This window comes from Verruconis gallopava (assembly GCF_000836295.1).
Source record: "Verruconis gallopava strain CBS 43764 unplaced genomic scaffold supercont1.24, whole genome shotgun sequence".
Taxonomy (NCBI): Eukaryota; Fungi; Ascomycota; class Dothideomycetes; order Venturiales; family Sympoventuriaceae; genus Verruconis; species Verruconis gallopava.
The window spans coordinates 26765-46460 of record NW_015622160.1 but is presented as its reverse complement, the minus strand read 5'-3'; the positions used below and the strand labels follow the sequence as shown (position 1 = coordinate 46460).

Below are 19696 nucleotides of genomic sequence, written 5' to 3'. Positions count from 1 at the left end.
AAGTAGCTGGACGACTAAGCAAGCTCACACGCGCTGGACTACGTCAAGGACGAGGCAGCCCATCGATGACACACTGACGTGGAGGGACAAGAAGACAAGGGGCGAGGAAGGGAAGGAGGAAACAGGATCAGCTTGCAAGCAGGTGAGCGCGCAGACGACGGTGGACGGTGCTTATGTACGCCTTGGGAGAGAGCAGCGAGAGCGACGAAGCGCGCTATGCCAGGCCTGGACCACGGCCTCCTGCGACCACATCCGCTACACGCAACGCCGCAGCAGCCCGTCCGTCCTCCGCGCAAGAGGTGCTCTCTGTGCTCCGCCGATCGACCACCACCACGCCCAACGCTCGCCAGACAGGCCAGTGAATTGCACAATTGCCGGGTCCGGTCCGAGCGGCGACCTGAGCATGCGTGAGGGTGCTGGGATTGGCGTATGTGCCGTGTCGCCATTGGGCCCTCAGACCCGCCAAAGCTCGGCGCGCGACTGCATTGAGGCTATGCTCTCTTGGCTGCTCCCGCAAGACAGTCAACTTTCCTGTTTCGAGCACATCTCTCCAACTTTCACACCTTCTCTAGTCCACTGCTTTTCGCGCTTTTCTCCATTCCCACTCCCAAGATTGCCACCTTGAGTCGAGACATCATGGCCTCCGCGTTGCCATGAACCGCTGGTTGATCCTGGAGACGTGCCGGCGGCAACACAGCTAAGCCACAATCTCAGGACACAAACTCCCGTCTTTTCTACTTCCGCTGCTCCCGCAAATCCCAATTCGACTCGCCAGACAGCCTTGCGCCCGTGTTGTCGATACCGGTCGGCACGTTTGCGCCTGGCCTATACCCAGACAGTTGTATTGCTCAACCCGTCGCTGCGGACACGGCCGAACCTCACTATCATCTCTTTGTACTATACTTGTCTTCTCATACTAGCGTCCTCCCCGAGGATACCCCGTCAGCCTAGCACCACTCGTCGTCAATCGGATTGCACCCAGTTGCCGGTCAGAAGAGCTCGACACCTTTTGATAAACCCCCTAATTTATGCTTTTCCACCTTGGAATCCAGTTTTCAAGAGGGATCATACCCCTAGTTGCTCAGTACGGTCGACGGCGGTGCCGCCTCCAGCGATAACGTAACGGGACCCGCGCTGCGACCGTAGCAAGTCGAGCGGGCAGATCGGCCATCTGACAGTGAGAAGACAGGATAGCTACTGTGCTGTGCCCGCTGTGAAGGCTAACGGAGAGCCGTAGGGCTGGAAGTGTACGGAGACAATTCTTCGATATGGGGGACAAAGACAAGCCGGCGGCATTGAGGCGGCCGCGCGCTCCTACAATAACTGTCGACACGTCCAACGTGAACGAGCATCATGGTATGTGAAAATCTTCGTTCCCTTTTCGATGGTTGGTCCGTTCGATGGCCTGCGAGAACTCCGCTGGAAACGCCGGAAGAATGAGGCAATGCTGCGCATCACAGCTTCAGCGATTCGTGGCGCACGATTACCATGAGCGCCAAGAGAGCACACCGTGGCGAATGCTGCCGTCTGGCTTGCAAGCCGCAAGGAGTTACGTGTTGCTGGAAGGCGCAAGCCTGTCAAGGCTTGTGCTTATGTGCGTGCCTGCGAGGTGAATCAGTGTGCATGTGCCGAAGCAAAGGCCAGTTTGACTGCGGTCTTGCGAATCGCGACTTCGTCGACAAAAGCATCCGCATGCGAAACGAACGATGGCTGCTGCACATTTGGCCGGCCGCGGCTTCTCTTGCGATCTCTTGCCACATATGCCAAGTCTTGCGGTGCAGTCATTCTTCAATCCTCGCTGCATGACCGGCCGTAAAAGGCAGCATGAACTTTAACCACACATCTTGCCACATGACGTTGCTCTCTATTTTTTTTTCTAACATGGTTCATCCAGATATCGAAGTTAACTCGCCATCCACGTTCTCCGGTAACACGAACACGCTAGCTGTGCCGACCGGAAACAGAACGAGAGGAGGCTCTGTGGATTCATTCTCGTCAGCCGGAGCTAGTAGTCAAACGTACGTTGAGTCCATTCCGGCATCAGCATCTAAATATCAGAGTTCTGAAAGATCGAGATCCAGTTACTCCGAGATGGGCGAAGAGGATGTATTAGCTCCCCGGGAGGGAGAAGACGAGACGTTCAACATCGAAGACAATCCATTCGCGTTCGTGCCCGGTCAGATGTCCCGTCTCTACAACCCAAAGAGCTTGGAGGCTTTCAAGGCAGTCGGGGGTTTAGGAGGTCTGGAGTACGGCCTGCGAACGGACATCAAGACAGGTCTGAGCCCTGACGAGCAAAAGCTGGACGGCAAGGTCACAATAGAAGAGGCAAGGGCCAAAGCATCAGATACGACACGAAAATCAGCGGTAAAGCCTGCGGTCTCGGGTGGTGATGACGCGATCACGCCTACGAAAGTGGCCAAATCTGCCTTTGAAGATCGCAGACGAGTGTTTGGCGAGAACAGGCTGCCGGAAAAGAAGCCGAAAAACATCTTGCAACTGGCGTGGATAGCGCTGCAGGACAAGATCCTGATCTTGTTGAGCGTTGCCGCCGTCGTCTCGTTAGCACTTGGCTTGTATCAAACGTTTGCGGGTACCGAGCCTGGAGCCAAGGTCGAGTGGGTTGAAGGCGTGGCCATTATTGTGGCTATCTTTATCGTAGTGATGGTTGGCGCTGTGAATGACTGGCAGAAGGAGAGGCAGTTCATGAAGCTAAACAAGAAGAAGGACGACAGGCTTGTGAAGGTCATCAGATCGGGAAAGACGATGAAGGTCAGCGTCTATGAGTGCTTCGTAGGCGATGTTATGATTCTCGAACAGGGCGACGTTCTGCCTGTTGATGGCATTTTTATCGACGGCTACAATGTCAGCTGCGACGAATCTTCAGCCACGGGTGAGTCTGATCTCATGAAGAAGACGCCAGCAAATGAGGTTTGGCGCGCAATGCAGGAAGGTCGCAGTTTAAAGAAGATGGATCCATTCATACTCTCTGGCGCGAAGGTTGCTGAAGGTGTTGGCTCATTCCTCGTCACTGCTGTTGGTGTGCATTCGAGTTACGGCAAGACCATGATGGCTCTGAGGGAGGACAACGAAGTGACTCCTCTCCAGTACAAGCTGAATATCCTTGCTGGTGAGCTAACATCATTTCACTATTTTTAACATCCACATCGGTGTCCTAACGAGAACACAGGCTACATTGCAAAACTTGGTTCCGCAGCGGGCTTACTTTTGTTCACGGTCACCTTTATCGAATTCCTAGCCCGCCTTCCGAATAACGATAAGGATGCACAAGGCAAAGCACAGGAATTCCTACGCCTCTTCATCACGGCTGTGACCATCATCGTCGTGGCTGTGCCTGAAGGTTTGCCTCTTGCAGTCACGCTCGCCTTGGCATTTGCCACCAAACGTATGACTAAGGATAACAACTTGGTGCGACACCTGCAGTCGTGTGAGACCATGGGCAACGCTACGGTGATTTGCTCCGATAAGACTGGCACTTTGACTCAGAATGTCATGACCGTGGTCGTGGGCACACTTGGATCCGGTGGCTTTCGGTTTGGCGACAAGAATAAAGTGCCTGAAGATGCCAACGAGACAACGGATGAAAGGGAGCCGAACCTTGCTGCTTCAGACGAAAGCAGCCCAACCGGCGGCGAAGCGGATCCCATCTCACCAGTCTCTGATATTGAAGGACGTCCCTCTACTGATTCAGGAAAGAAACGGATGTCCGTGGCCTCATCGCAGAGCCCTCACGTGGTGGTCACAATGAACGAGATTTCCAACAAGCTCAGCCCCGAGATGAGAGATCTATTTAAGCAGGCTATTGCGATCAACACGACTGCTTTCGAAGGCGAAGAGAACGGCAAGTTTGCATTCGTGGGCACGAAAACCGAGACTGCTCTCTTGGATTGGGCTAAGCTATGCCTTGGCCTGGGCACCCTCAGCGTTGAACGTTCCAACTTCCCGGTCGTGCAGTTGTTCCCGTTCGATTCGAAACACAAGTGTATGGGTGTCGTTGTCAAAGTCTCTGATAACACGTATCGCGTGTTCTTCAAGGGTGCACCCGAGATATTGCTTCCTCAGTGCAATCGAATTTTGGAGGATCCATCGGAGAAGCTTAGTGATGTTCCGATCCGGGATTCGCACAGGAATGAAATCAAGGCTATCCAGTCTCATTATGCCTCGCTCTCTCTGCGTACGATTGGTTTCTCGTATGCAGACTACGAGCAGTGGCCGCCAGCCAAGGCGAGCAGATTGCAGGACAACCCGGATCTGGTAGAATTCTCGTTCGCCTTCCGCGAAATGATATGGATGGGCATCGTGGGTATTCAGGATCCTGTTCGACCAAGCGTGCCAAAGGCGGTGCAGGACTGCAAACGTGCCTCGGTTCGTGTTAAGATGGTCACTGGTGACAACGTCGAAACGGCCAAAGCCATTGCTCGAGAATGTGATATTCTTCCAAAGGATGGATTGGTCATGGAAGGCCCCGAATTCCGACGACTCTCCGAGACGGAGATGGATGCCAAAGTGCTCGATCTATGCGTCCTTGCTCGTTCCAGCCCGGAAGACAAACGTATCCTCGTAAAGGCGCTCAAGAGACTCCATCAGGTTGTCGCTGTCACGGGTGACGGTACGAATGACGCACCTGCACTCAAGGCAGCCGATGTTGGGTTTTCTATGGGAATTACGGGAACTGAAGTCGCAAAAGAGGCATCGGACATTATCCTCATGGATGACAATTTCGCGTCAATCGTCAAGGCACTCATGTGGGGTCGCACAATCAACGATGCTGTTAAGAAGTTCTTGCAGTTTCAGATCACGGTCAACATCACCGCCGTCATTCTAACGTTTGTTTCGGCTGTTGCCAACGATGAAGGTCAAGCTGTGCTAAATGCCGTGCAACTTCTCTGGGTCAACCTTATCATGGACACATTTGCTGCGTTGGCTCTTGCTACGGATCCCCCTGCAGGATCTCTGCTCGATCGTAAACCCGAACCAAGAAACTCCTCCCTTATCTCACTCACCATGTGGAAGATGATTATTGGACAAAGCATATTCCAGCTCGTTGTCACATTCATACTTTACTTTGCGGGTCCGGGTTGGTTCCACTACCCAGCACGTCAGCAAGCCGCTCTTGTCTTCAACGTCTTTGTCTGGATGCAGATTTTCAACGCTGTCAATGCTCGTCGTATTGATAACAGCTTTAACATCTTCGAGGGCTTCTTCAAGAACTGGATCTTCATAGTCATTCTGCTTATCATGATTGGTGGTCAGACTCTTATCATCTTCGTTGGCGGTGAAGCTTTCGTCGTCACGAAGCTCACAGGCCCTCAATGGGGCATCTCCATTGTCCTAGGCTTCTTATCTATCCCGTGTGGTCTTCTAGTCAGATTAATCCCAGATAGGTGGATCTCGAAGTTCATCGACAAGCTTATCCCGGAAGCATTACGACGCAGACGTGTTCGTGTTGAGGATACTGAAGGTGGCTCCTACGATCTTGCGCGTGCACTTTTCGATGTTCGTGACGATCTTGCCTTTCTCAAGCGGGTCCGTGGCGGCAGGATCAATCAGCTGAAGCACAAGATACAACATCCTAAAGAAATTCTCCAGCGTTCACGTTCTGGGAGCCGGCTTAGTAGTTCGCCAATGCAGTCCGCCTTGGGTATGCCTGGCTTGCTAGCTGGTAGCATTGCCGGGCTGAGTCCAATTGAACGGCCAATACACTCTAGAGATCACAGTACTTTGAGTCCAGAGTCGGCAGGAGAGGCAAAGCCTCGAGAGCATGTTTGATACACAAACGTGTCAACAGGAACACAAGCATGCATCCGCGTCCACAGATCGTGGAGAACAATGTGCTAAATAGCATCCTGCTTTTCAGCATCAACGATAGCCGTCGTATCATGCTGCATTCAAAGTTGAGGATAGAAAATCGTCAGGATCCTGGCACCCGCCATCATGGACAGAAACCTCGCGGTCTCTGCCTGAGAGTTTTGGCCGCTCTATCACGAACGCCTCCGCTGCAGCCTTTGCACAACATGTGCAAGGAAGTAGCTTTCAACTTACCAATGCCGAATTTATAGATCTTATCGGAAGACGCTATGGGTTCCGAAAGGTAGAAACCAAAATCGCGCTGGACTCTGTGGATTGTGTATATCTTAAACATGACACGGGTCGGATTCTTGTCTGCGGAGACAGGAATGCTTTTCACAACCAAGACGGCATCCAATTGCCCCACAAATCCTTATCTCATCTCACATAGCATGGTCGAAACCGCACACTCTCGCTTTGTCATTTCACAGACGTTTTAGCAGCATACAGAAAGCATGGGCATGGTGTCGAGGCGGCGCATTTGAGTACGGCACTAGAAAGAACGCCGTGTATTCTTCATGTAAAAAAATATTTTCTGATTGGGCAAAAAGCGAGATTGTGTGACATCTCGCACAACAAGACTTTTATTTTTGGATACTGTACCTCTGGCCTGTGCATATTGGCTGTCCGCTGTGATTCTTCGTAGGTTGGCTGTCGACGCTGTGATCAAATGACTCTTCTTTTCCGACTTGACTTCTCGCTGACGAGAACATGGTGTGCGCTGCCTTACAGCGTCGTGGCTGTAAAGAGATATAACGTTTTCGTCAGCTCTACGAGACGCTACGTTCGCATTTCTGATGGTAGCACCGCTGCTAGCCTAATTCGAGATTGCGCGAGCGGAAGGAAGAGCTGAGCTTCAAGTATCCAGGAACTTTCAAGCCTCAGGTTCTGTCCTCGGCTGCTCTCAGCACCACCGACTTCTCTCCCAAAACCTGTATTGCGAAGAAGCTAGAGGTGCCAAGTCTTATTCCTACCCAGAGTTCGCCTTGGCACAGATAGGCACGGTGAAAGGCTAGGAGCACTGATTGGCTATCATATACTATTTCTATCTTTCAGGCTCAGTAATGATGCACGCGTGCTTTTAGTAACACGAGATTGACCTCACCAGCAGGATGCATTCAAATCATTGCCTTACCACACGTGGGCCAGAGCTACGCGGATGGAACCTGACAATGTCGCAATTGAGACTAGGCCTCAACATCGCTTGCTTATCACGACACGAAGCATGACCGTGATACAAAAGGTGGATTGGATTCTCAAGATGTGCCCCCATGGTCTTGAATCATCAACTCGATCTCCTCAAGAACCAGGTTAGTGTAGATCTGTCGATCTTCTGTGGCTGCTGTTGTGCTGCGCTCCAGCTCATTTAACACGATGCACATTTCTTCTCCACTCAGCCTGGCGGCGTCGGCCTTGCTTGCCAATGGAGTCGCTGCGCTTCCCTGGTACCACACGCCTGCTGTCAAACAAACGCCAAAGACGGACTATATGGTCTCTTTTGATCCGCGGCCTTACTATATAATCAATAACATGACCAAGGGTCCGCTGAGAAGTAAGCTGGAGAGCTGCGAGAATGGTCCTTTTGCGATTTCATCTTGGTCAATCGGTCATCGTGGGGGTGGTACCCTCCAATTTCCTGAGGAGACGGTGGAGAGCACCGTCGCCGGTGCTCGTATGGGCGCAGGAATTCTCGAGTGCGACGTCGCTTTCACCAAAGACAAGCAGCTCGTCTGCCGCCATTCTCTTTGCGATCTTCATACGACCACGGATATCTTGCTCCGACCAGAGCTAGCGGCCAAGTGCACAAAGCCATTCACCCCAGCCAATGCCACACACTCCGCCAGTGCGCTTTGCTGCACAAGCGACATCACTCTCAAGGAGTTCACTACTCTCTGTGGAAAGCAGGATGGCTTCAACGCGAGCGCAACGACGCCAAAGGATTACCAGTACGGAACACCAAAATGGCGGACCGAGCTGTACGACACGTGCGGAACCGTCATGACGCTCGAAAGCTACATCGACCTGGTCGACTCGCTCCCGGGATACCGCAATTTCACCCCGGAACTCAAGACTCCCCCGTCAGCCGTGCCGATGCCCTTCAATGGATATACCCAAGAGCAGTACGCACGCGACATGATCGAGATGTTTATCAAAAAGGGCATCGACGCAGACCGAGTCTACGCACAGTCGTTCAACCCCCCGGACATCTATCAGTGGATCAAGGAGTACCCTGCCTTTGGCAAGCAGGCCGTCTTTCTTGACGAGGATGGCGACGACGCTCCGGGCCCAAACTATACCGCCGCGGTCGCTCGCCTGCCCGAGCTCAAGGCTAAGGGTGTCAACATCATCTCCCCTCCCTTTCCGTATCTTCTTACCTACGGCGACAAGAAGAACAGCACCATCGTCCCATCCTCGTATGCTCTTGCTGCAAAGGCTGCGGGCCTTGACATCATCGCCTGGAGCTTCGAGCGCTCGGGCCCGCTAAAAGGCGCCGGTCTCAACGACGACTACTACTACTTCACCATCGCTGACGCCACCAAGTATGATGGCCAGCTGTACGATGTGCTCAACGTCTTGGGCAACGAGATCGGCATCATCGGCCTGTTCTCGGACTGGTCCTCGACCGTGACCTACTTTGCCAACTGCTTCAGCTTGGCTGGCCCTGACCCATCCAAGTATAAGGTTTAAACATGTGGGCTGCAGGATGAGAAAGATCAAGGCTCTTTGGACGTGCTGCCGTTCGCACGACGTCCTTAAACCCCAGTGTATAAAGCGCCAAGCACGACCTTTGTACATAGTGATAATGAGTACGTAGAATGAAACGAGATCAAACGTGTTCTAAGCGCGTTTCCTAAAGGTATAACTTTTTGCTCAGTGAGGAGCGTTCGGCTGGAGAGTGGTCTGAAATATTCGGCCGGCTCGCACGCTGTTTGCATAACACTCAGCCGGAGAAGTTCTAAGGGGAGGAATGTCATGCGAGATTACGTCGCGTTTGTGCTTTCGCGAACGCTGGCCTTGTATTTGCCCTCCGGTCTTCACCAGATCCCTGAAAGCGGACCTTTCCCACGATTCTCTGCTCAGCGCTTACAATCCTGACTTCCTCATGCGAAGAGCTCCGACGCCGGCAGAAACATCCCAACGTCACCTTTGATTAGAAAAGGCTCAGCCTTCAGACGTACGTCCCGTTCAAGAAACGTCTTTCGAGCAAGGATGGCCGCCAAGGAGACCATCACCGGCTCTCCAGATCGGGCTCGCTGATATATAATCCTCGCGCGTGCTGCAGCCTTTGAGTAATCCCAAATCGTAGGCTCCCTCCCGTTTGAGAACGTGGCAACGGAACGGAATGACAACGGACAAGAGGTAAGAAAGGCTGGGTGCGTACGACTTTTTTTGTCTTTGCCTGGCTCGATTGAGCGGTATTAGCAATGCTTATGGGCCAGACCTTTGACGGGCTCATCGCACGCTGGATCGTTGCAAGTTCAGGCTCGCTCGCTGAATGTGGGGTTTGTATATATGATATGCCATTTTTCAGCCGCCAGTCTCCTCTCCTCGCCGAGAGTACAACTTCATCGTAAGTCAAACATTCCACTGTTCTAACAAACTTCATTCACCTTCGTGTCACGCATTTAAGACGATTGGGATAGCAATCGGTCGACATGGCGGCGGTGTACACAACGTCCAACGGCCGCCCGGTCACGTACGCAAAGGCCTCGCAGACCGTTGGCCGCCGCGGCCCAGTCCTGCTCCAGGACTTCCACCTCATCGACCTGCTAGCCCACTTTGACAGGGAGCGCATTCCCGAGCGTGTAGTGCACGCGAAGGGAGCCGGAGCCTTTGGCGAGTTCGAGGTCACGCACGACATCAACGATATCTGTGACGCCGACGTGTTCAGTGAGATCGGTAAGAAGACTAGGGTCGCAGTGCGCTTCAGCACCGTGGGTGGCGAAAAGGGATCGTCCGACTCGGCCAGAGACCCGCGCGGCTTCGCGGTCAAGTTCTACACCGAGGAGGGCAACTGGGACATTGTCGGCAACCACACTCCCGTCTTCTTCATCCGAGACGGCGTCAAGTTCCCCATGTTCATCCACACCCAGAAGCGCAATCCAAAAACGAACCTGAAGGATCCGACCGCCTTCTGGGACTGGCTGTCCTCGAACCAAGAATGCGCGCACCAAGTCATGCAGCTGTTCAGCGACCGCGGCACGCCGCTCAGTTACAGACATATCAATATGTATGGTGGACACACCTTCAAGTTCACAAAGAAGGATGGCACGTACCATTATGTAAAGATCCACGTTATATCGGTGAGCTGCTCCCCCTTCTATCTTCTGCGCGATCAAACGCGCACGCACACGCAAATGTCTGAACGAGCCGTTATCAAAGCTAATGTGCTGCTGCTCTTGCTCTCCAGAACCAAGGCAACAAAACCCTAACCAACGAAGAGGCCGCCCGCCTCAATGCCGTCAATCCGGACTTCCAGACTCAGGACCTTTTCGAGGCAATAGCCCGCGGCGAGTTTCCCTCCTGGGACATCGGCGTGCAGGTCTTGAGTCCCGCGCAAGCGGAGACCTTCCGCTGGAACATCTTTGACGTGACCAAAATCTGGCCACACGGGGAGGTGCCAATCCGGCCGATCGGGCGAATGACGCTGAACAGAAACCCAGACAACTACTTCGCCGAGGTCGAGCAGATCGCATTCTCGCCTGCGCACCTGGTGCCCGGGGTCGAACCCAGTGCTGATCCCATGCTGCAGGCTCGCTTGTTCAGCTATTCCGACACGCAGCGTTACCGCCTTGGTGTCAACTACCAACAAATCCCCGTAAACAGGCCGCTACATGTGTACAGCCCTTTTCAGCGCGACGGCTCTGGGGCCGTAAATGGCAACTACGGCGCAACGCCCAACTACCCGTCGCCTCTTGCACCGCTCACGTACAAGGCCGTCGACACAAATGTCGCCCACGAGCGGTGGGTTGGTAAGGCCACATACGACTTGCAAGAGGTCACGGACGAGGACTTCATCCAGGCCGGCTGGCTTTGGGACGTGCTGGGCAGGCAGGACGGCCAGCAGGACCACTTTGTGCACAACGTGGCTGTCCATCTGTGCGGAGCCGTTGCCGAAGTCAGGGAGAGGACGTACGGCATGTTCAGTAGGATAAGGGAAGACCTTGGGAGGAGGATAAAGGAGGAGACAGAACGTGAAGTTGCGAAAAGCGGGCAGGAAGATGACATGCTGGCTGACTTGACGGACAGACTCAAGTGAGTCGGGTAGAAGGGCTTTATTTCTCTTGTGTGCGCATGTCTGCATGTAGCAATGTCTTGATAGTTGGAGCGTGGCTGCGTGCGTGTGGAGAATCAGCATTCCTAGTGTGAGGAGTGTAATCTATGCCAACCTTGAAATAATCAGAGTTTCTTGGACTTCTTCCCCGAAGGAAACAGCTCCCTTTTCTCATTCATCTGCGTCAGTAAACTTGAGTGGCGAGGAGAACAACTAAGAGAAAAAGTAAGCAGTTCAGCACGACAGTAGAAAAGGAGATCGCAGGGTAAAGAGATCTTTCAACATTATCCTATGAAAAGAACCACGAATGGCATCCTCGTAGTGGCGGCGTGCGAACACCAATTCTTGATCCGTAATAGACACCAAGAACCCCGTTCAATGTGAAGAGTAACCTTGGGAAGAAACGTTCAACCGTGGATAAGAAAATAAGAAGTGGCTGAGAAAAGAATTTTTTTGGCCAAGGGGGGTTGAAGAAGGGAAATAAAAGAAGTACAAAAGCCACAAGCCTAGATACGTGATCGGAGAGGGGGAGAAGAGATGTCGTCAGTGTTAGAAACAACAAGGCGCATTCGAGGACGCGAGCAAGCAAGCAAGCATTGGGGGGAGGGGCAAAAGAGAAGAAACTTTGATGCAGCGCCGCCATTCGAGGCCTTTATCCATCACGTGGACAATGTTTCCTTTTTTCATCCCCATCCTTCGTGCCTGCCCGGCGGAACAAGATGATGTCCGAGAGAAGAAAGAGCGATCCAACCGATCCCGTCGTCCTTCTTTCCCATTCATTCCTGTCTTGGCCAAGCGCGACCATGATTGCATGTCTACGTCCACACCTTTCACAGCGGGCTCCTTCCCCATGCGTTCCTTGGGACCCCTCATACTACTGCGACTGCAGGTAGCATGTCATGTATGGATCGATATATGTCTGCGTGCGCGTGTATGTGCGTGCTGAGAGTGAGAGTGATGATATGTGCGAGATGAAAAACCCAACGACGTCTTGGGACCAGAGGCTGCTCGGTCCATGTTCTTTTTGGAGAAAGCAATAGCAAAAACGTCAGATTCCCGTTTGCCCAGTTTGCTGCCCTAGAAAAGTGCCCATGCTCATCAAATTCAACCAGGTCGGTCGACAAGACAAGAGAGACAAGAACGGAGAGAAGAAAAATGGAATGGACGGAGTTGCATCTCCTTTTTACATGACCGTGCAGCACCCGCACGACTTGCTGTCCTTCTCGCCGTCCATCTCGAACTTGTCGCCGACAGCGCCAGAGCCGGAGCCACCCTGGTTATACGAGCTCATCTCTTTGTTGAACCGTCTGATCTCGCGGACGATGTCGTAGAAGGCTTGGTCGACGTTCTTGCGGGACTTGGCCGATGTCTCGATGAACTTGCATCCGAACTGTCGCGCTAGGGCTTGTCCCTCTGTGATATTTAAGCTTGTGTGAGTATTCGCTCTGGATTCATGGCAAACACGACTAGGCTGCAGCGAAAGTTGCCAGCTTCGAGTACGTACCTTCTGTTGTGACCTCACGTTCGCTCTCCAGATCGCACTTGTTGCCTACCACAATCATGGGGAACACGTCCTTGTCCTTGACGCGCAGAATCTGTTGCTGGAATGTGAGGATTTCTTCAAACGATTGGCGCGACGTGATCGAGTAGACAAGCAGGAACCCCTCGCCCGTGCGCATGTACTGCTCCCGCATAGCCGAGTACTCTTCCTGACCTGCAGTGTCAAGGACATCGAGGAGCGCGACCTCGTCGTCGATGACGCATTGCTTGCGATACGAGTCTGTTGCACGCCAGTCCTGTTAGCGAATTGAAAAGAAGATCTTTTTTTTGTACCGAAACATTGCGCGAGGTCTGGCGCAACGAGCAGGGTGCGCAAGAGAAGGGCTGGAATTCGTACCTTCGATTGTCGGATCGTATTCATCGACGAAGTGACTTTGAATCAACTGGATGGTCAGGCATGACTTGCCAACACCGCCGCCGCCGACTACGACAAGTTTGTATTCCCGAAGAAACTGCAGGCAAAGAGACTTGGTCAGCACAAGCTCAATCCTCGCAAACAAGCCGACGCTCCGATCTGGCAGTAGGCCGAGCGTTCAAGATACAGGAGAAGAATGACCAGGGAAAGCGGAGCTCGTAGCGCAAACACATTGCCGCGGCGAGCTTAGGAATGTGGAGGCGACGTTCGCACATGAGCCAAGGCGGATGCGGTACAAGAAAGGAAAAGCGGAATAGAAGCGAGGAGAAGGGAAGGGGAAAAAACGGGTGTGAGCAACCTTTGATGCCATGATTGCGTATTGGGTATAATCGTTGCTGGAAATTCTCGACCGCCAGAAACCGAGGATAGGCGGGTCGTAGCGAGAGCGTGCACAGCACTAGGTGGGAATTGAGTGAGGAAAATGGAACCCAAAAAAAGAAAGAGGAAGAGAAAGCGCTGATTGGGGTAGTGCGGCAGTCTCTTCGCGAAGACAGAGCCAGCAGCGGCCGTATGCAGTTGCGAATGGAAGAGAGGCGGCACGAGGAGGAGCAGAGGAGGAGGAGAAGCCGCTGGTTGTGGTGTTCGAGAGAGGAGGAGGAGGTCGGAAGCGCAGGTGGAGTAGCAACAATCCAAGGGGGGCGGCGGAGCACAATTGTCGGCGTGCGGTGGCGCGGAGGCGAAGGAGAAGAAGAAGAAGAGCAAGCAGGAAGAAGCAAGGAGGTGTGTTTGGGTGGCTGGCGCAATTGCTGACGATGTTTGGTTGCTCGCAGCAAGTCAGGATCGGCCCAAAAGAGGAGTGAGTGTGGATGGTTTTCTCAGAGGGTAGCAGTAGGTTGGGTAGGTAGGTAGGGATGGGGGGGGGAAGGGACGGCCGGGCATGGTCCAACCACCACAACCAGCACCCCCCATTCTTCGCATCCAGCAGGGCTGCCGAATTGGGCATGGCGCCTGGACAAGCATAAAGGGAAGCGCGCGTGCTTGTGCTGGAGCGAGCGAGCTGGGTGGTGCAGCGGGGCAGCGAGGTGCTGGCTCCGGCTATGGCTCTGGCGCTGGCTCTGGCGCGGGCGCTGGCTCTGGCTCGTCGCGCTGCGCACCTGTGCCAGCAACACTCCCTCCGATGCTGCCGGGGCCGTGGGCCCGCTGCCACGGCTGGACTCTCGACGCCTGGCGCGCTACCGAGTCGTTGCCGGCCTGCGGTCTTCGGCAAGCATGGAACGCTCTTGAAACCACCTTGAACGACGCTTCGTTCTTTGTTCTCCACGGATCGTGATGCACATCTGAGCTACCTTCTTTCTACATGCGTCTTGCTGTTCCCGAGCCCTTACCCCTCGGCCCTTGCCGTGCTTGCGTGCACAGAGTCGAGACTTTGATTTGTGTGCGCGCATCGCTTGCTGCTGGCTGCTCTCCTTGCTACCGCTTGTTCTCCTTGCCCACGACCGGCCGCGCGCAACGAAGTGAGAAACGTGCCCGCGGACATTCCATAGGGCAGCTCCCTTCTCTTCATCCGGCATCACTTCCCCCCCATGAGCCAGACCCGCTCGTTCTCAGCCCCCGAGGCTGGCAAAGACGACGGCCATGGCCGCCGCCGTTTGCTCCAGCATGCAGAATGCGTTCGACGCAGATAGGCACGGCACGCAGAGCAATGACAGGCGCCGCATCGAAGCGTACGCAGATTAGGACAGCAGTGGCGTGTCGGCCTTGAGCAGCCAGCCCACCACGCACAACCCCCGGCCGCCGTCCTGTGTGCTACGCGCTAAGCAGCCGGTGCAAAGGGAGGTGGGCGACATCGTTCGCAGGAAGCAAGGATGCGCTGCAAAGGTCCTTCTGATGCAGAACGTAGAACTTCCACGGCACGATCCAACCCCTCGGCCCTGCAGCGTGTGCCTGCGTTGCGGATTCGCTTGGTCGGCTACGCGCCTCGCCTGGTCGAGTGACGGTCAATATTGTGCGTTCTCCGTGTGCAGTAGCGTGTGGGTATGTGTGCGAGCGTGCGTGTGTGGGTGGATGGATGGATATGTGCACAGCGTGGCCATGATCTGGTGTTTTCGCCCTGTGGCTCTCCATCGTAACCGCGCCCACCATCGCCCATTGCCTGCCCATCCCCAGCCGAGCCAGTCGGACATCACCCGCTCACACAAGCGCACATCCTCAGACTCTTCGCCGTCTCGCGCTCTGTACGGTGTTCTTTCTGTTTCTGTGCCCTTGGCCCACCACCACACGCCCTCATTCCAGCCTCGCGCACCCCACTGCCCCATCGAGGGCTGATTCCTCTGCAACGAGTGGATGTTTGATATGATACGATCTCCGCCTTCTGTGACCATCGATCGCTTACTTTCCTGGTTTAGACTTGAAGACCCCTCTCTGGCCCTTATCATTCGCTTGCCTCCCCCTCTCAGCGCTTTCCTTGCTGCGCCACCAAAGAAAACATTACCACCGTCAACTTTCACAGAAGAATGAAGCGGCCTGCGTAGTCGTGAGCTAAACAGACTCGCACATCGCGCCTTTCATGGGGCGAAACAGATCGAGTGTCGCAACGGCCCGTCGTCCTCAAAGCCCGGACTGAAGTTCAAAGCGCAGACAACCACGAGCGTTTTTGTGAAAGTCCGTGTGGTGGACACGCAAGACAAGCAAGAAGCAACGGCATTATTTGCTTTTTCCCTTTGCGGCGGGTGGCAGTCCGAGAGGCAAAAACGGTCGAGATAGAGAGGCAATCATGGACAAACGTTACAAACTGAATAATGCCAACGCTTTTCTCAAGGCGATAGCAGCCGTCGTATGGCAACGCCCCGTGGTGCCATCTCCACACGCTCCGTTGGCAGCGGAACAGCGCCCCTCTCCTCGCCAAAACGCCCTCCCCCTTCTTCGTCCCATTCGCTGATAATACTTGTATGCGCGCGCGAGTAAGTCCGCTGCTTACACTACTCGACGTTGATCTTCGCAGCCATTCTTCTCGACAACGATCCCGGATGAAACAAAGAAACGAACGGAAAGAAAAAATAAAATAAAAAAAATAAAACACACCCCTCCAGCATCGCAGACAAAAAGTCTTGGATCACCGTCCCAGGCTCCCGTCGTTCCCACGTTCCTCCCATGTCGTGCGTGTTTCTTTAGCCCAGCGCACCACCTGTGCTTCGTTCGCTGCTGGATTTTTTTTTTCGCCGGCCTGTTCGTCGCAATGCCTGCTCGCCACGCGCCAGCTCGCTTTTCTCTTAGCCAATTTATGCCTCCCGTCCGCGAGAGTAGGGAGAGAGAGAGAGGCTACGCCGCTCGATGGGTGCCTGCATACTGGCTTATCCGTGCTTCTGACCTAACGGAGGCAAAGGTCACGACGCCAACGCCTCTGGCAAACCCACCAAGCAATGCTCCGTCCAGGCAAAAAAACAACACCTTGTCTCTTCACCACTGCTGCTACTGCTACTGCTCCTGTGCCATTACTACTCTTGCACGCCTGTTCGTCCCCTCCTCAGGCAACACCACCGCTCATCACGGCTTTGGGCCGCCGTGGGAGCGTGCTCTTCCGTCTTCCGAAGCTCCCGCACTAGCCATGGGCGTCATCTGGCTTGTGGAGCGCCGCTCCCCCATCCTTCCTTCCCTGTTTGGTGCCCATGTTCCGATTTTGCTCATCCCGTTCCCAGCCTCGTTCTCCTTCTCGTTGTGTCGTCGTTATTTTGCTTCTTTTTTATTTCCCCCTCCACGCTGCTATTGCGCTCCACGTCGACATTGGATAACGGCTTACGTGCCATGTGAGACCTGCCCGTCCCCTCGCTTCCGTTGTGTTCCGCTGGCCTTGGATCGCGAACAACTTCCCGAGACCGTAAGACAACGAATTCAGTTGACGGCCCGGAGATTTGATGCGCAACGACGAGCCAGCTAGTTTGTGGGACATTCTATTATTTTTATTTTTCCTTTTCCTGTCTTGTGCGGTTGCGAGTTCACCGTGGTGCGCCAAGATACGGTTCGCGGCGGCGCCACTACTGTTCAACTTCTTTAGGCATCGTCGAGGGCGAGGATGGCCGTAGCTTCTCATTAAGCCTGACCGGCAGAGCGACTCTCGTAATGATTCATCAAAAGCTATCCAAACAGTGCACCTTGTCGCGGAAATGTTCAGCCTTTTCGCCCCTTATTAGAAATCAGAATGCTGACCAGCCCACGCCTGCTCTGACGAAAGATGCTCTCCCACAGCTAGCTTACCGCAAACCTGAGAATCGCCTCGAGCTCAGTCATGACCGATGCACCAGGTGTCAGTGACGTACAAGAGCACGGACAGCTACCACTTCGAAGCTCTCAACCTTCTAGCTAACGTCAGGAGTGGTATGATCGCAACCTGCGTTAGCGTACCATGATTCGTTGGACTATTCGGGTAGATCCTTTAGCAGCGGATATAGTAACAAAGAGGCATCGATATATCAGCTCCATGATTGTTTCAACAACGGGAGTTCATACGTGCATTGCCGTCTCCCCAATTGCAGTCGCTACGGTGACTGACGACTAGCATGTTACTCGCCTCGGAGCACTTTTGGCCACCGTCTGAAAGGATGTAGATTGCCATCTAGGTCTGGACGTCCAACAATCGACTAGTGAATGGATATGGATGCTTGGGCCGTCTGATGCGTACTACCACCTGAGGTTCTACCTGATGTCATCACCAAGACATTTTCCGTGTCTCTATAGTAAATTGCCATAGCATTCGGTTCTACAAGCCTTGTATTCCAAGAAAAATTCCTCCCTAACGCGACGAATCCTATCCAGTAGCAACGAAAACGTAGACTGAAGATCAGAATGTCCAAAACCAACATTTAATTGGGATATGCCGATCGGCCAGTTGCGAAGATAGTTTAGTAACCCGCAACGGAGTAGACAAAGCAATCATTGAGAAGAAAAGATATAAACAGGGAAAGAACCCTTGATGCCAGCTCATCAACGGTGAGAAAATCACCGGCATTGAGGATTTCTTTTTTTTTTCTTTTTTTTCCAAAAGCCCTGTAGGAACGATCTAGCTTCAGACCATGTTTACATAGCCTTGCGTTGCAAGTTCAGATTCCTCACTGCAAGGATCGGCAAGAGCGGATTCGAAAATCCTGTGGGAACGGCCTCACATGCAAAAGCAAGGCTTTTCGCTTGAGCACATCCTCATGTCCCCGAGGTAGCCCGTTCTTCTGGAACCCAAATCCTTAACCGAACGCATGGATAATGGTAACGCGCGGTGTCGCGTGCTGAGGTTAATATATTTCTCCAAGACTCCTTTTTTTTTCTCCCCACGGGGAAATGCCCTGGTTCAAACGTTTGACTACGTAGTCCTGGACGAGTCTTCGTGGCAATGTGGGGCATAAGTACCCCTATGCATAGAAAACCAGCTGACAAGAGCAGCTGGCAACGCTCTACAGACAATTAGGCTATACGCACAGATAGAAAAAGTCGTCCATGGCAACAACAAGCCAGCCATATGGAGAGGCTGAGGTCTCCGGTGTTGATCGATTAGGAAACCTTCTGTTCATTCCGCACTGGCTAAATCATGGTTCCTGTACGACCTTATCAGAAGCGTATTAGGGAAATCAAAGCTGCTCGAATTTTTTTTTTTAATTTGCTTAGAATAGGAATATCTCTCTGGCTCCAGTACGACTTATGTTGGCGCCGGGTATCCCATCATACAAAAAGCTCGTAATTGGACAAATCACAGATTAAGTTCTCACCATTCGATAGCATCTTGTTGCTATGCCTCCCCAAATTCTCGGCCGAACCAAGTAAATTCAATGTCATCTTCTCCTGTATAAAAGGCTAAGAACGTCGCGAGATCTCACGATCAACTCTTCTCTACACATGCATTTACTCCTTAAAAAGAACACATAGCGAAGCATGCAGCCTTGTTGACGACCCCTTGACGGGAGTTCAATCCCTGCCTACCCAATCTCAAACATATTTTGAAGCGATAATCGTCCTTTCTGGAGTGGTTCTCCGACTTCTCAACGTGCTGACCCTCTAAAGGATAGACTTGACTTGAATTTGGTTATCATCTCAAGACTGCCGACGGGTATGGGTCATGTGCTGCATTATTGGTGTAAACAGGTGAGAATCGCGTTTACGGCGTAGAGAAATCACTTTAAAAGTAGGATATAAGGGGTCCAGAAGACGCTTTTCCTGGAGAATTTATCACGAAACAGCCTGCTGTACCAGAGCGTGATAGCCATGCCAAGGGATTGCATTCGACCGTCACAGTCTCTTATTCCCTGGAAACAGCCTGCAAACAATGTTCTCCTCAAAACGCGATTCTGAGAAACTATTGAGCAGTCTTTCATCAAAAGAGGCGCTAACTTCACTCCTTTGTCCAGACTGTTGACAAGATTATGATACAGCAGGCAGGATCCAGTAAGCGTTCTGTTCTTCAAGCAAAGATGTCTACTCCGAAGATGCGAACAAGAAGTCACAGAAACCGAAAACTTGTTCAAAGAAATACAGATGCACAAAATCGAGCTGCAACATGTCGTTTCACCCAAGCGCCAAGCTGGCGCCAACACATTAACAAGCACCACCCACAGAGGCCCACAACGAACAGTTTGTTTCCTTGCTCATACGGTAACTGT

General features: G+C 53.0%; 4 protein-coding genes across 6 annotated transcripts; 3 read left to right on the top strand and 1 right to left on the bottom strand.

Moving 5' to 3' along the window:
* The first annotated feature begins 417 nt into the window (after positions 1-417).
* Positions 418-6555, top strand: PV09_06668 (calcium-translocating P-type ATPase, PMCA-type). 3 transcript variants are annotated; one of them, XM_016360345.1, is made up of 5 exons: positions 418-1177; positions 1238-1356; positions 1895-2018; positions 2082-3130; positions 3191-6555. In XM_016360345.1, the coding sequence occupies exons 2-5, from the start codon at positions 1269-1271 to the stop codon at positions 5788-5790; spliced, it is 3861 nt and encodes a 1286-aa protein (XP_016211684.1). In that variant the 5' UTR covers positions 418-1177; positions 1238-1268; the 3' UTR covers positions 5791-6555. The 3 variants fall into 3 exon arrangements, with proteins under 3 accessions (XP_016211684.1, XP_016211683.1, XP_016211682.1); XM_016360344.1 differs by having other exon boundaries at positions 418-1356; XM_016360343.1 differs by having other exon boundaries at positions 418-1356; positions 1895-3130.
* Positions 6556-7242: 687 nt separating this feature from the next.
* On the top strand, positions 7243-8556 carry PV09_06667 (uncharacterized protein; the record flags this gene model as incomplete). Its single annotated transcript, XM_016360342.1, has 1 exon — positions 7243-8556. One exon carries the CDS (start codon positions 7243-7245, stop codon positions 8554-8556), a length of 1314 nt encoding a protein of 437 aa, XP_016211681.1.
* A 968-nt stretch (positions 8557-9524) lies between these two features.
* Positions 9525-11289, top strand: PV09_06666 (uncharacterized protein; the record flags this gene model as incomplete). The annotated part of the gene is made up of 2 exons (XM_016360341.1): positions 9525-10172; positions 10280-11289. 2 exons carry the CDS (start codon positions 9525-9527, stop codon positions 11126-11128), a joined length of 1497 nt encoding a protein of 498 aa, XP_016211680.1. The 3' UTR covers positions 11129-11289.
* Positions 11143-13956, bottom strand: PV09_06665 (Ras-like protein). Its single transcript, XM_016360340.1, has 4 exons — positions 13417-13956; positions 13041-13155; positions 12648-12923; positions 11143-12556 (listed from the first exon to the last, which is right to left on the bottom strand). The coding sequence occupies exons 1-4, from the start codon at positions 13426-13428 to the stop codon at positions 12327-12329; spliced, it is 633 nt and encodes a 210-aa protein (XP_016211679.1). The 5' UTR covers positions 13429-13956; the 3' UTR covers positions 11143-12326.
* Positions 13957-19696: the final 5740 nt, after the last annotated feature.

Bases quoted from the DNA above. Each gene is read 5' to 3' on its own strand.
- PV09_06668 (XM_016360343.1), top strand. From the start codon at position 1,269: ATGGGGGACAAAGACAAGCCGGCGGCATTGAGGCGGCCGCGCGCTCCT. The intron at 1,357-1,894 runs GTATGTGAAAAT...TGGTTCATCCAG, and splicing joins CAACGTGAACGAGCATCATG to ATATCGAAGTTAACTCGCCA. The intron at 3,131-3,190 runs GTGAGCTAACAT...ACGAGAACACAG, and splicing joins CAAGCTGAATATCCTTGCTG to GCTACATTGCAAAACTTGGT.
- PV09_06665 (XM_016360340.1), bottom strand. The intron at 12,924-13,040 runs GTACGAATTCCA...GGCGTGCAACAG, and splicing joins ATACGATCCGACAATCGAAG to ACTCGTATCGCAAGCAATGC. The intron at 12,557-12,647 runs GTACGTACTCGA...TAAATATCACAG, and splicing joins ACGTGAGGTCACAACAGAAG to AGGGACAAGCCCTAGCGCGA.